We start from the raw sequence: 12,666 nt of genomic DNA on the forward strand, positions 1-12,666 counted from the left end.
TTTCTAAAATTATGCCAGTTAGACCTTTCCAATCTGAGAGTTTGGTGCATGTGGGCTCATAAGAAAACTTGGCTTTCCAGGCAGAGAAGGACAATAAAATGTACCAGTGGAATTTCTGAGGCCTGCATTTCACTTCCAAACAGCTTTTCTGTCCCAATTTGAAGATTATCAAGTACAAGGAACTCTTGTAACATTATCTCATCTGAATTATTGATAGTAAAAGGCACAAGAGTGCCCTGAATTAATTTTTGTTTGAATTAGAGTGTCTCATGTAAAAGAAAATCATCTCGTTTTGATATAAATATTGCCCACAGAGGAGAATTTGAGCTGCAGCCTTTGGAAGGACTTTTTGCAGCAGCTAATGAGGGCTCAAAAGCATGTGTGACTTACAGTGGCTTAAAAAAATCACTGAGCATCATGTAAGTAACTAATATTAAATCACAGCCTTTGGAAGAAAATATGTGTTTGCTTAAATCACAACAAAATGATGTTAAACTAACAGGTTTCCTCTCCCATTTCCTAATCCATTACCCCAGCTCAATTGGCAAGGGGTGACATGTAAATCCATAACAGCTTCCTCATGGTGACTTCATCACTGCTTATTTCTAGTCTGAACTTGCCAAGCCTCAGGTTCCTCCATCAGATTTATGCTTGTTTGCTAGACTAGATATTCAATTACTGAAGTTTTGGTCCTTGTAAACTGTGATCAGGTCACCCCTTTATCATATCTTTGATTGAAGTCCTGGCATCTGTCACTACACAGCATGTTTCCCAAACCTTTAAATCAGTTGCTGCTCTGAAAGCTCTCTGAAGCGCAAACATCTGCCTAAACTGTCTGCCCCTCTGCCTGTGCTGAGCTCTCCAACAAGGTCTGTACAGTCACTTATATTCAGAATGCGTTGCAGCAGTAGGATAGAGATGATGCAAATAATAATGACACAGAAAACCCTGTGCCTGCAGTACTATGCAAAAAAAAAATGTTGCTGGTCATCTCCAGCCCAGTGTCCCTGAAGTCTGAATCCTCACCTGGTTTGCTTTGTGCAGATAGACCAGGAAAGACAGACTCATCCGGCTGCAGGACAGGAACCAGGAACCTTGTCTGACTGTTCCCCAGCCTCCTGTTGTTCTTTTTCCTCCTTCGCTTACCTCTGTGTTACAGTGAGAACTCACATGTTTTGCTGCCACAATAAGATCTGACATATTAATAATTCTGCGGAAGAGAAGAAGGCCTCTCCTGTTGGAAGGCATGCTGGACTGAGACTGGAGCAGATGGGCCCTTTTTTGACATACCCCCCCTTATTAATACAAAGTGATGGGAGCGAGGAATGATGCTTTGCTGGAGAAGTCAAGCTTGAAGATAATTTAGTTTATTACGGATGCTCCGTCTGGAAATACCCAGCTTCCTGCTCCCTGCAGAAGGACACTGGCATACCTTGGAATGACAGGAGCCACTTTGCATTCACTCCGTGGACACACAGCCATTCAGAAGCAATTGTTTTGTTTTTGCAATGTTTCTCGTAATCACAAAATCTGGTAGAGGGAGACAGTCTGGCATTGTGGGCCATACGGGGAGCGCATCTAATGAGAGCTGGGCCAGTTCCCTGATGCTCCCACGGGTTTGTAGGTGAGCTTGGGTGAATTGCTTAAATGCTTCTTGCTTAAAAAGGGATATATCAGTGTGGGATTCAACTTCAAAAAATTAAAGGGGAAAAATAGTCTCCAGTCTCTTCACCCCAGATGGAAATGGACTGAGAAAACTTGAGCACACTTGTACCTGGGGTGATGGGGCTGGTTTAGGTTCAGCCATCAGGCCTTCTCCAGACAATTCACAAGAGAGGGACATTTTCCATCTCCTATTTGGAGATGAACATCGCTGTTTCAGAGGACCTGGAGGGCGCAGAAGATGCAAAGGGAAGAAAGAAAATAACAGTGTTTTTCAGCAATTTAGCAGTCCTTAGACTCTCCAGTGTCCCTTCTCTTGGGAACAGCCAAAACTTGCAAGAGCAGCACGGAGACTTCAGGCTGGGCTGTGTGGGGCTGTGGGAGATGTGCGAGAACCAGCTGCTGAATGCCCCCAGCTCAGCCCTCGCTGCCCCTCACCACAGCTTCAACAGCCCCACTGCACTGCAGGAGGCACCATGGAGTGGAAAATCAATTAGTACCAATACTCTGAAATTCAGAGAGCATTGGGAAGGGAGCTGCCTGTTGGTGTCAGGACAAAGTGGGTATGGAGGAGATGTGCTCTGTCATGGCTTGTTGCAAATAAGCAGGGAAGAGAAGACTGCTGCTACCTACCACATTCCCAGGGGCTGAGCAGGCTGGTGTCCCGTCCATCTGACTTGTGACCTTATATCCGCATCAGGAGCAATGGCACTGGCATCCTCTGTGTGGGAAGAGGTGGCAGAGGTTTAGGATGCTGCTGCAGTGAAACGAGAGGGAGAGGTGGGACGTGCAGGGAACTAAGCAGAGCTGGCAGGCTTGAGGGTCGTGCACACAGGAGGGAGGTTTCCCTCTGCCACCTGACAGCAGTCTGCACTGCCTGCTCGGTGACTTGGCTCCTAGTGATGCTCAGGGTATAAATAAGGAGGTAGCTCATTGCTGGGGACTTTCTTTCCCAGGCAGATCCTTCCTGGACCAGTTAATCAAGATGGATTCATGAGGCCCATTTCAAGTCATCAGTCTTCCTGCATTATGCATTTCCTTTGATGACTGAGCTCACAAGCAGTGGAGAGGAATATAAATGTGTGACTTGCTGACACCTCTCCCCGGAACCAAGGCAGCGAATGGGACAGTAAAACAACCTTTGGCTGAAAAATTGTTTCAGTTTAAGCACAGCATAAAGAACAGATGAAGCAAGGAAAACAAAATGAGGAAAGAATCCTTCCCAGTGCTGTTCGGCTTCCTATTAGAAGGCATGAAGGTCTTTACCAGATGCCCATGCTATTTACTAACAGCAGGACTTCTCCATGTGATTGCTTTGCAATGTTCATTAATGGAGAGAGAGAACGGGCTAAAGAGCAGGTTGCCTCCTTTGAACCGAGCCTGGCTGTTGCTTGAACTGTGCTGCAGATGCTGTGAGTCAGAGCAGGCATGGAGGAGGGAGGCTGTCTCAGCCCGTCAGCACGGATGGGTCCAGATTTTTGTAGTTTATTGTCAGCCTGCTAATTTGATGGCATTCAGAGAAAGCCAGGCATTTTCCCAGCATACACAGGCAGGGGGTTGTGCTTTCTGCTTTGCCGAGATTATTTTGCAAAGTGAACTTAAATAAAAGGGACAGCTAATCCTGCTGTAGGGCAGGGGCTGGGCTGGCTGCCACAGTGCCCCTGCCAGCATGGCTTTGATGGGTCCCAGAGAGAACTGTGCCTGCAGAAGTGTTGTTTCCCTCCGAGTACCTGTGTCCTGGGCAGTGCCTGGGACCAGGGGGGCTTTGCATCGCTTCTGAGTCCTGTTGTGTCTGCTTGCACAGGGTGCAGGCATGGCACAGGGCTGGGGCATGGGCTCCTGCATTCCTCTTCTTCCTCCCCAGGGGACCAGCAGTGCTGAGTAAGGTGAGGCCAGACACCTGAGTGTCCAACAGATAAATCCCAAACAGCCAAGGTCTAAAGCTCCTGAAGAAATTCACATAGCATCAAATTCCAGAGGCTCCACTTGTTTTCCTGTACAGCCTGCTGCATTCCAGACGTGGCTGCAAAGAGAGCTTTTTGCAGTATTCACTGGTAATTTTTTGAAAAGGGTTTGGCCGTTGAGATCCCATGGAGAACCTCATTCCAGCCTTTTTCACTCCTTGCTGTATTTGATTTGATGGCAAAGGGAAGCATTTCTTTGCTGATTCTGTTCCAAATTGGTTGATACAAAGCACATTGCTGCAAGCACGTCTGCTGCTGCCCCACAGCAGTGGGTTGCAGTCAATCCTTAGTCACTTCCTGATGTCAGACAGGCTTTCCGAGGTAAAGGAACACTCATTCACTTTATACCTTCTTTCTCTTCGTACTTCCTGGTAGTGTGAGGCTTTGCATTATTAATATCTGTGATGCCATGTCCAGGACTGAAGCACAGAGGGCACCTGCCCAAGGGTGCAGTCAGGCTGCATGCAGGCACGGGCACCCAGCTGGCAGTGGGGAGCTGCTGCAGCCTTCAGATTCCCCTGAATTCTTCCCGTAGTGTCCTCACATGGAGCTGCACTATATAAAACTTTAATATTAAGGATGGCAGGTTGTATTTATTGCTTAGGTAGAGTCTCTGTGCTCTGCTCAGTCCACTAACAGTAAGATATCTGGTGATCAGATACCGCAGTGGGTTAAACGATCGTGTCCCAAGTGGGACAGCTGCTCTGCACGTCTCCATCCCCTACCTTCTGTGGACTAAAGGTTAGCCTGGATAATTGGGTTGGTTTGTTTGGTTGGTTTTAGTTTATGTTTTCCAAGTATGGTCAATTGAAAACCAAATAAAAGGTCCCTTCTTTGCAACAAGTGGCTGCCTTTAGTACAAGATGTCAGAAGACTGATGACTTCTTTGCTTGCAAATATTGTGATTTGTCTGTTCTAATTGCTCTTACAAGCACTGACTGGTCTTCCAGAAAGACAGATAAGAGTATTTAATTCCTGAAGCCACTTCACCAGTAAAAACCTTTTCAAGAGTCAATTTGAAAAAAAAATGATATATTCCTGTTTGTATGTGAGCCAGCAAGAATTCACCTCCTCTGGGAATTGTTTTCTAAGATATCTGACCTCTGGTATTCCCCAGTTCATTCTCTGTCACATCACCCAGACCTGCTCTGAGCAGATTTCAGTGGTGCAGTAATTAAAATTACTTTGTAATTAGTACAAGGTCCTGTACTGACCTTGTACTGGGGCATGTGGAGGAAGGATAACAGGTGAAAATAGTTATTTAAGCAGTTAATGACAGTCAAAATGTAAGGACATACCCAAGGTTAATGACATCCTCTATGGTTCCAACTGTCTTAAACAAATGGAAAATCTTCAGATTTCTCCATACTTTAAAAAATAAAAATAAAACACTGGAGAAAAAAAAAAAATAGTATAAAATTAGTATAGTCTTCAGGAATAAATTGTTCCTGTTATCTATTCAGATTATTTTTAAGCTTTGTATAAGACAAATCCCAATGAATACTGTTAAATATTTTCTTCACTTTCAGGATGGTTTGGTTTGAGTGAAAGACGGTGTTTTCAACCACTGCTGTCTAGTCTCTGGTGTCACAGTCTTTTTTGAATTTTCCTATTTAAAAATGCTTCTTGCAGGGGTTAAGGACACCAGACACCTTACACTCTGTTGTGAACTTGGACCTTTCTTTGTGCCTTTGTAGGCCTTCCAAGGAGGAGCTGGTGGCACAAACTTCAAGTTGCTGTGTGGTAGTTTCTTTTGACAGATCTTTTTCCCCTGAGTACCTCCCAGGAGCAAAATGTCAGTGTAATTTGGTCCTAGCCATGAATAACCAGTTGGCAACCTGTGAGGTCCCTCTTACTGAACCTTAGGAGCTCTGCGTGTCAAAAACCACTTGGCCTGAAATGCATTAAGATGTCAGAGACAATTACCATGCTGCATTTCCTATTCATTAATCACAGCTCTGGCTTTCTGAAACCCCTACGCTAGCAATTACAAACAAGATTGATGTGGGTTAAACCAGCATTCTGAGGAATATGTACTCACAAAATATCACTTTTTTTTTTTTTTAACCTAAATCACTGCACTTTGAAGCTAAACAAATCATCTATTTAGAGCATCTGTACATCCCCATCCAATCCTCAGCCTGTAAGTGGATGTTAAATTGCTTACAAAAAGCCGGAAGAAAAAGTGTGAGTCTTTAAAGGCATTTTTGAGTCACTTATGACTCTCTCAGTCTGACGCTGATGTAAGAGAGCAATTTAGTCTTTTCCTTGCAAGCTGTCTTTTCCCACAACAGGTTTCTATCTAACGGCTTGATCCTGACCTTGGAAGTTAATGAGCTAATTAGCTCCCCCAGCCTATGCACAGGGAGCACCATTTTGGGAACCTGACCAGGGTCTCATGGGAGTGATGTGCCCTGGCTTTTTTAACTCACACCATCATCATATATTTGAGAGCAAATGGGGAGAGGAGCTCAGTGGTAGGTTGAAAGGAGAACACACACCAGCAGCCGGCAATGGAGGGGGAAGGCAGAGCCTGAACAAACTCTTCTGTTGCCCAGATGATTTCATTGTGCATGATTCTCTAATTCATTTTCCTGCATGCATTGTGGTTTTTAATGGTACCAGGGAAAATAATTGACTGCATCTCCTATGCCTGTATTTCAAAAGAAAAAGCACTGGACTCCACCTCTCCCGCACACAGCAGCCCAAGCCCGAGGACCGAGCCTCTGGTCAAGCACCTGCTTTGGGCAAAGGATCACAACAAATAGTTTTGAATAGGAGCAGTGCTGAAGAGATGGGATCAAAGCTGGGAGGCCACAAAATGTCCTTTTCTCCTTACTGCTTGCAGTGTCTCTAATTGTTTTTTTGCCTCTGTCCCAATGGGAATGACTAATTCAATAACACCACCCCAAAGTGTGTGTATTTGCACATTTGTTTTCATCACTTCCAGTGGGCAAGAGGTAGGGGAGAACAATAAGAAAACTAAAGAAATATATTTCATTAATCTGAACGCAATAAATAAATAAATAGAAAAGACTTCTCCCAAAGTAGTGAATTCTACAACCTGTCTTTTCTAACAGATGGGCTCCTTTGGCAGGCTAGCTGACCACTCACTTCTTGATTTGCTTAAAGTTCATTGACCAGGATTTGTTTTTCCCTACAAACTGTGACTTGGCAAGAAGTAGCCTCTCTAATAGTGACAGTGCTTAAATGTTAGGGTTGGGTGAATAATTCTTTCTCACAAATGCCAAGAATTTTTTATTTTCATCCTAGCATTATTTGGACTTTATTTTTCTATTATTTTGCTAGCATTCTTGCAAACGACCTGGTATTGATACGACTATTTGTTTCCCTGGATGGAAGCTGCAGGATATCCCCAGGTCAGAGTCCCTCTGTTGCCCATGTGAAAGGCAAGTTCACCCTGTGGTTGGGGAGTGGAGCCTCTCTTAGAATTGGGCCCCTACTTTGCAGAGGGAAGAGGTTTTTTCTATGCTGGCTGACAAATTCTTAGGTAGATAGGTTTCATGTTATCCACCCAGAAATGTGTTCATCTGATGAGTGTCTCCTGTTTCTCTCCTGTACCAGGGATTTATGGATATTGATCTGACAAAATTCAAGGAGAGTGGAGCCCATGTAACTGGATTCCAGTTGGTGAATTACACGGATGCTGTTCCTGCCAGGATCATGCAGCAGTGGAGGAATAATGATGCCAGGGAGCATCCTCGTGTGGACTGGAAAAGACCAAAGGCAAGTAATAAAGAAAACCATTTAAGCTAGGGTCCTTCTGGCCCAGTTCAAGTTACTCTCACCTCTTCATGATCACACTGAGCTCTTTAATCTCACTCTGAAAACCTGTCACTTAATATAATTATGAACGTTATCTGTTCTAGGTGCCTCAGCATTGTCTAAATGTTACTAGGCAGTAGCTGCTGCCTGCTCAGTGCACAAGTTAGTGTCTTCACTCAGTCTTTTTGCTTTTATCTTTCTCAAAGCTGAGGACTAAACATCTCATAATGTTCAGGATGGAAAAAAATAAAATCCTTATTAACTCCTTAAGCACTGACTTAACCACTTGATAGATATCCAGCGATAATAAAGCCCTTCCAGATGTTGTTTCTGAACATTTCAAATCAGAACGTACAATAGAGGGCAAGTACATTTTAATTCCTAATACAGAACAGAAGAGACTGAAACTGTCAAGGGGCGGGGGGGGGGGGAGTTGTGTTTTTGTGTGTTTCTTTTTTTTTTTTTCTATCTGACATTTGGAAACAAATACACTTGTGGCAAACACTTCACAATAGAAATGTCAACTTTGGAAATATTTTAAGAAAGCTGAAGACAGATAAATCAGTAGGTGATCACATGAAAATGAATTAACTTCAATAGTTTCTGTTCATACCAGAGTTTTACTTGTTTCTGTACAAGTTTCTGCTTGAATAAACTCATTCTTTGCAGACTTTTTGCACATTGGAGTTTTCTGGCCTCCATCCATGACCAGAAGGAGTGACTTGTTACTTGGTTTAGCAGATCTGATAGTCTTGCCTTCACACGGAATAATGTATTCCTTAGAAGTTCATGTCAATGATTCTAATTAAACAGAAAGACTTGGGTAACAGGTGAATGGCTTTTAAGGCAGAGTCCTCTTCAGGGAGAGCAATCTGAAAGCAACTGGGCTAGAAGGGCAAAAGGTAAATTAGGAGCTTCTGCTTCTCTTTCCTGTCCTTTATGAGGGAAGGCATCAACTTTTGCAAATCACCAAGACAGCAGTGATTACAGGGTTCAACAGGCTGCTGAACTTCAGAGATGGGAGGGTGAAAACAGAACAAATAATCTGAAAAGCTGCCAAACCACTGTGACGCACCTGAGATCAACTAAGCCTAACTGGCAATGGGCAACTCTTTTTCTCTTTCTAGTACACATCGGCCCTTACATACGATGGGGTCCGGGTGATGGCTGAGGCGTTTCAGAACCTGCGGAGGCAGCGGATTGACATCTCCCGTCGCGGCAATGCCGGGGACTGCCTTGCCAACCCTGCCGTGCCCTGGGGACAGGGCATCGACATCCAGAGAGCGCTGCAGCAGGTTTGCAACCCAACTGATGCGTGTGCTGTGGGGACAGTCATAATTGCTTATGGGTGAGGGAAGAGGGGCAAGTAGCAGCAGAAATACGTAAACAACTTACTTAGACTGAAAAACTGATCCTTCCACGTAGGATCTAGGTCTAAACAGTTCAGGGTTCAGCCCATCAAACTGGTTTTCCTGCTGTTCTGGGATGAAAAAGCCTAAATATTATCCCATAAGGTCATGGGTCTGTTGCCTTCAGGGGGCAGTGGCGACCTGGTTCAGGAACGGCACGGCGGCCAACCCCAGGCCGCTCGGTCCATGGGCTCACAGACACCAATGTGGTGGATGGCAAATGGCGGTTATTGTCGAGTCACATGGGCTTATATACCCGAGGCCCATAGCGTCACTTCCGCTTGCTTAAATCACAGGCCACACGCTACTGTCCATCAAGGGAGGGGCTCCACCTTTCCGTACAGCACGACATCTTCCGGCCGCCAGACCCTAACTACCCACATTTCCCCCCTCCCTATGCACAACCAAATTAGCTAAAATATAACAATCTTAAGATGTAAACATCATAACTTAACTAAAAAACATAAGGCACCATAACCAGGAGAAAACTAAGAGGTAACTGGTAACCCTGAGTAAATACACTCTTAAAGTAGTTGTTGGTGTTCTACCAACATAATGTTAACTTTCTCTAACCAACTTTTAACAAACAACACAAGCATATTTAGTATACAAGGTCCAAAGATAAGATCACACAAACGCATTGCAGCCCCCCACCCACGGAGGCCGCTTCGCTGGTGTCTGGATTCTGCCAGTGTGGAACTCTCAGGCTTAAACAGGACGCTTGCTGACTTATTGTCTTCTCATATCGCCGGGGTATACAGATTACAGGGGTGCCCGATGATCCGTTCCTGTGAACAGAAACTCAGTTTTCATTAGTTTTGTTCTGAAGTTGGGGCGTCGGCTGTTTGGAGCTTCTCTGGCCGCACGAGTTGCCATACCTTCGTGGGCCCTCAGGCCCTGGACTTGCGCCTGGGGGGTGATCACTGTTGGGTCCGTACCCATTCACCGCTGCAGGCTAGAACCATACAGTGTGTGATCCGTCCCAGTTACTTGGGCCAGTTGTCTCTTACAGTTGTCCCCCCATTCTCGTTTAAAAATGATCATCCCACCCCCGTCAAAGATCAGTCTACAAGTTTGTTTGATATCAAACGGGAGCATGTCGCCTCCCCTGAAAACACCATCTATGAGGGTGGAGACCATTGCAGAATGAAGCCCTTTATCCACAATGGCTTTAACAATCGCTTGTACATCCTTAGGGTTTGTTGGTGAGTGAACCCTCTGCCCCCCGTCTGTCACCCAGACCAGGAACGCTAGCATGGCCGATAGAGCCAAGATGGTGCACGCAATCTTAATTTTCCTCCAATCCATGAGAGGAATTTCTCCGCCTCGCGGTGCAGCTTTATTTCGGATGGGGATATTTTTGCTATCTGTCCCCATTTCCTCCTCCGAATGTGAATCGGTATCTGAGCCGGAGTCAGAGCTTGACTGACTGCTCACCTCCGAGTTCCGGTCCCCTCCCATCGAGTTCCGGCCCCGCCCCACACCCCTGCGGGCGGGCCGCTCCCTGCCTCGTGGCTCGCCCCGCCGCCATCTCGGCCAGGCGTTTGCGCCATAGGACCGTGTTTTCGGATGGCCGTCCCGATCGGCTCTCTGCCCCTCTCTCACGCTTCTACCTCCTCCCCGGTCGTCCCCGCAACCGTTCTCTTTTTCGCATTTCCACTTGTTAGTAAAACCTAACGCTTCATCCCCGTTCCCGCCGGAGGCTTCTTCACCCAATTCTTCGTCTTCTAGTTCAGCACCGTACTGGGGCGCACATGGCCGTGGTCTCTCCCAGATTTCCCCAGGCTCTGGTTCCCCACCGGCACCCCTGGCTTCCTCAGCCGAGCCACCCCACAGCTTCCACAACTTGGATACGACCTTCACAAGGGTTTCCATCTTCCTTGTTGGTCCGGGAGCGTCCTCCCCGCCGGGCTGGTCCCGCCGCTCCGGCCGCCGTTCACCCGAATCAGGAGTTTTCCCGGGTTTCGGCACCACTTGTTGCCTTCAGGGGGCAGTGGCGACCTGGTTCAGGAACGGCACGGCGACCAACCCCAGGCCGCTCGGTCCATCGGCTCACAGACACCAATGTGGTGGATGGCAAATGGCGGTTATTGTCGAGTCACATGGGCTTATATACCCGAGGCCCATAGCGTCACTTCCGCTTGCTTAAATCACAGGCCACACGCTACTGTCCATCAAGGGAGGGGCTCCACCTTTCCGTACAGCACGACATCTTCCGGCCGCCAGACCCTAACTACCCACATGGGTCCCTATTTTTATCTCCCGTTTTACAAAAGAGAGACCAGAACAGGCCACATTTTCTGAAGCTCCTTCAACTCTCCGTGAACTCTGCTTTAGTTCCAGATTGCTAATGAATTTTGAAACACTGTGAATTTTGCCGTATATGTTGTCTGACTACAAAATGTTCTTAGAGCCCAGATTATAGCTTGGTTCATACTGTGACAGTTGGTAAAAGTCTTAATAACAGTCATTAAGAAAGTTTATTCCTTAATAATCTGAAAACCTTGCTTTTTCATCCTGCATAAATACCTAGATATTTGAGTTAAAAAAATATATTAAAAAAAAACATTACATGTAGAGCAAGAGAAAAAAGTAATAAACTCTTCTCAAAGACTTAGAAAGGTAGAACATTTCAAAATTTCATTAAATTTCAAGACTAACCTTTGTTTCTACCAATTTTTTTTCAGATACATTCTCAACTTTCTTACTCATAGTTTGTGCTACATTTGTGTCAAAAATAGATGGATTCCATGCAAATAGTGCTAGCTCAGTGTTATCCAAATATAGCTTATCCGATCTTCTTTTCTTAACCGTGAAGAAAGCAAGAAGAACAAAATTAATTTGGTTAATTTGCATCATATATGCATTTTCCCAAATATTTTGTTTTGATTTAGTTTTGGTGTACTGGTAAACAAAAATCCCTCTAAACCCAAATCTATTTGATTTGATTGCTAGTATTTGATTTATTCCCAAGCCTGTCATTGACTTTCTGTATGACCTTGGGCAAATCACTGTCATAGCTTCTCCAAATTCTTATAATAAAATCAGCCTCCTTGATGCATTAGGGAGATCGGTTACCTAATAAACATGAAATACTTGGAAGACATCTGATGAGCAATGGGCTCTCAAGCATTTTCCTTTATTGAATTTATGAGAATAGGATATCAAAATTAGTCTTGGCTAGAAAATACAATTTTGTGTGTGTGCCTGAAAATCTCCTCTGAAGTTTCTTCATCTCTTCATTCAATCAATTTCAAAACTCTTAATTTTTCAACTGCGGTGATTTTGAGCAAAGAACATGAACAGAGATTTCCCAACATTGTTTCTTTACCATTGAAAAATTATAATTTTCCAAAAGTTTGACCAGTTTAGTTGTGATGGTCAAAATAAAAGGTTATGAAACATTCAGTGAAGGAAGGAATCTCCAAGGGAAATTTTAAGTATGAATTTAATAATCATCCAGCATTTAATGCTGTAGCAATAACTCCATTATAGAAAGAGGCAAATGGAAAGAACTTATGATTAGATTGAAGGTTTGAGTTATCTTTTCTGTAAAGACTCACAATTACAGCAATTCTTACTGATATTCACAGTGTTCTTTCTCTTCACCTTCCATTTTCTAATGCCTAAAACATTATGCTCTTTTTAAAAGAAAAAAGTTTCTCTACTTATTTCTACTCAAATGCCTTGAATAAGCTCTTGAATTGCCTCATTCTTGTTTAGTGTAGGAAGGAGTCATGGATGGCAGGACCAAAAATAAAAAGCAATTTGAAACATTCTGCAATTTTCAAATACAGAAATCTAACACATTTTAGCAAAAGGTATGCTTTTATTAACAGGAAATA

General features: G+C 44.5%; 1 protein-coding gene across 6 annotated transcripts in view; it reads left to right on the forward strand.

Moving 5' to 3' along the window:
* The window catches only part of GRIA1 (glutamate ionotropic receptor AMPA type subunit 1), a 190,462-nt gene that overhangs the window by 133,821 nt on the left and 43,975 nt on the right, over nt 1–12,666 (forward strand). For all 6 annotated transcript variants that reach the window (XR_005269366.2, XM_072023203.1, XM_072023204.1 and 3 more), the window contains 2 exons: nt 7,212–7,373; nt 8,540–8,707. Coding sequence is in view for 5 of the 6 variants with exons in the window: in XM_072023203.1 (XP_071879304.1) it covers nt 7,212–7,373; nt 8,540–8,707 (330 nt within the window). In the remaining variant the exon portion in view is untranslated. The remainder of the gene's footprint in view (nt 1–7,211; nt 7,374–8,539; nt 8,708–12,666) is intronic.

This window comes from Anas platyrhynchos, chromosome 14 (genome assembly GCF_047663525.1).
Source record: "Anas platyrhynchos isolate ZD024472 breed Pekin duck chromosome 14, IASCAAS_PekinDuck_T2T, whole genome shotgun sequence".
Taxonomy (NCBI): Eukaryota; Metazoa; Chordata; class Aves; order Anseriformes; family Anatidae; genus Anas; species Anas platyrhynchos.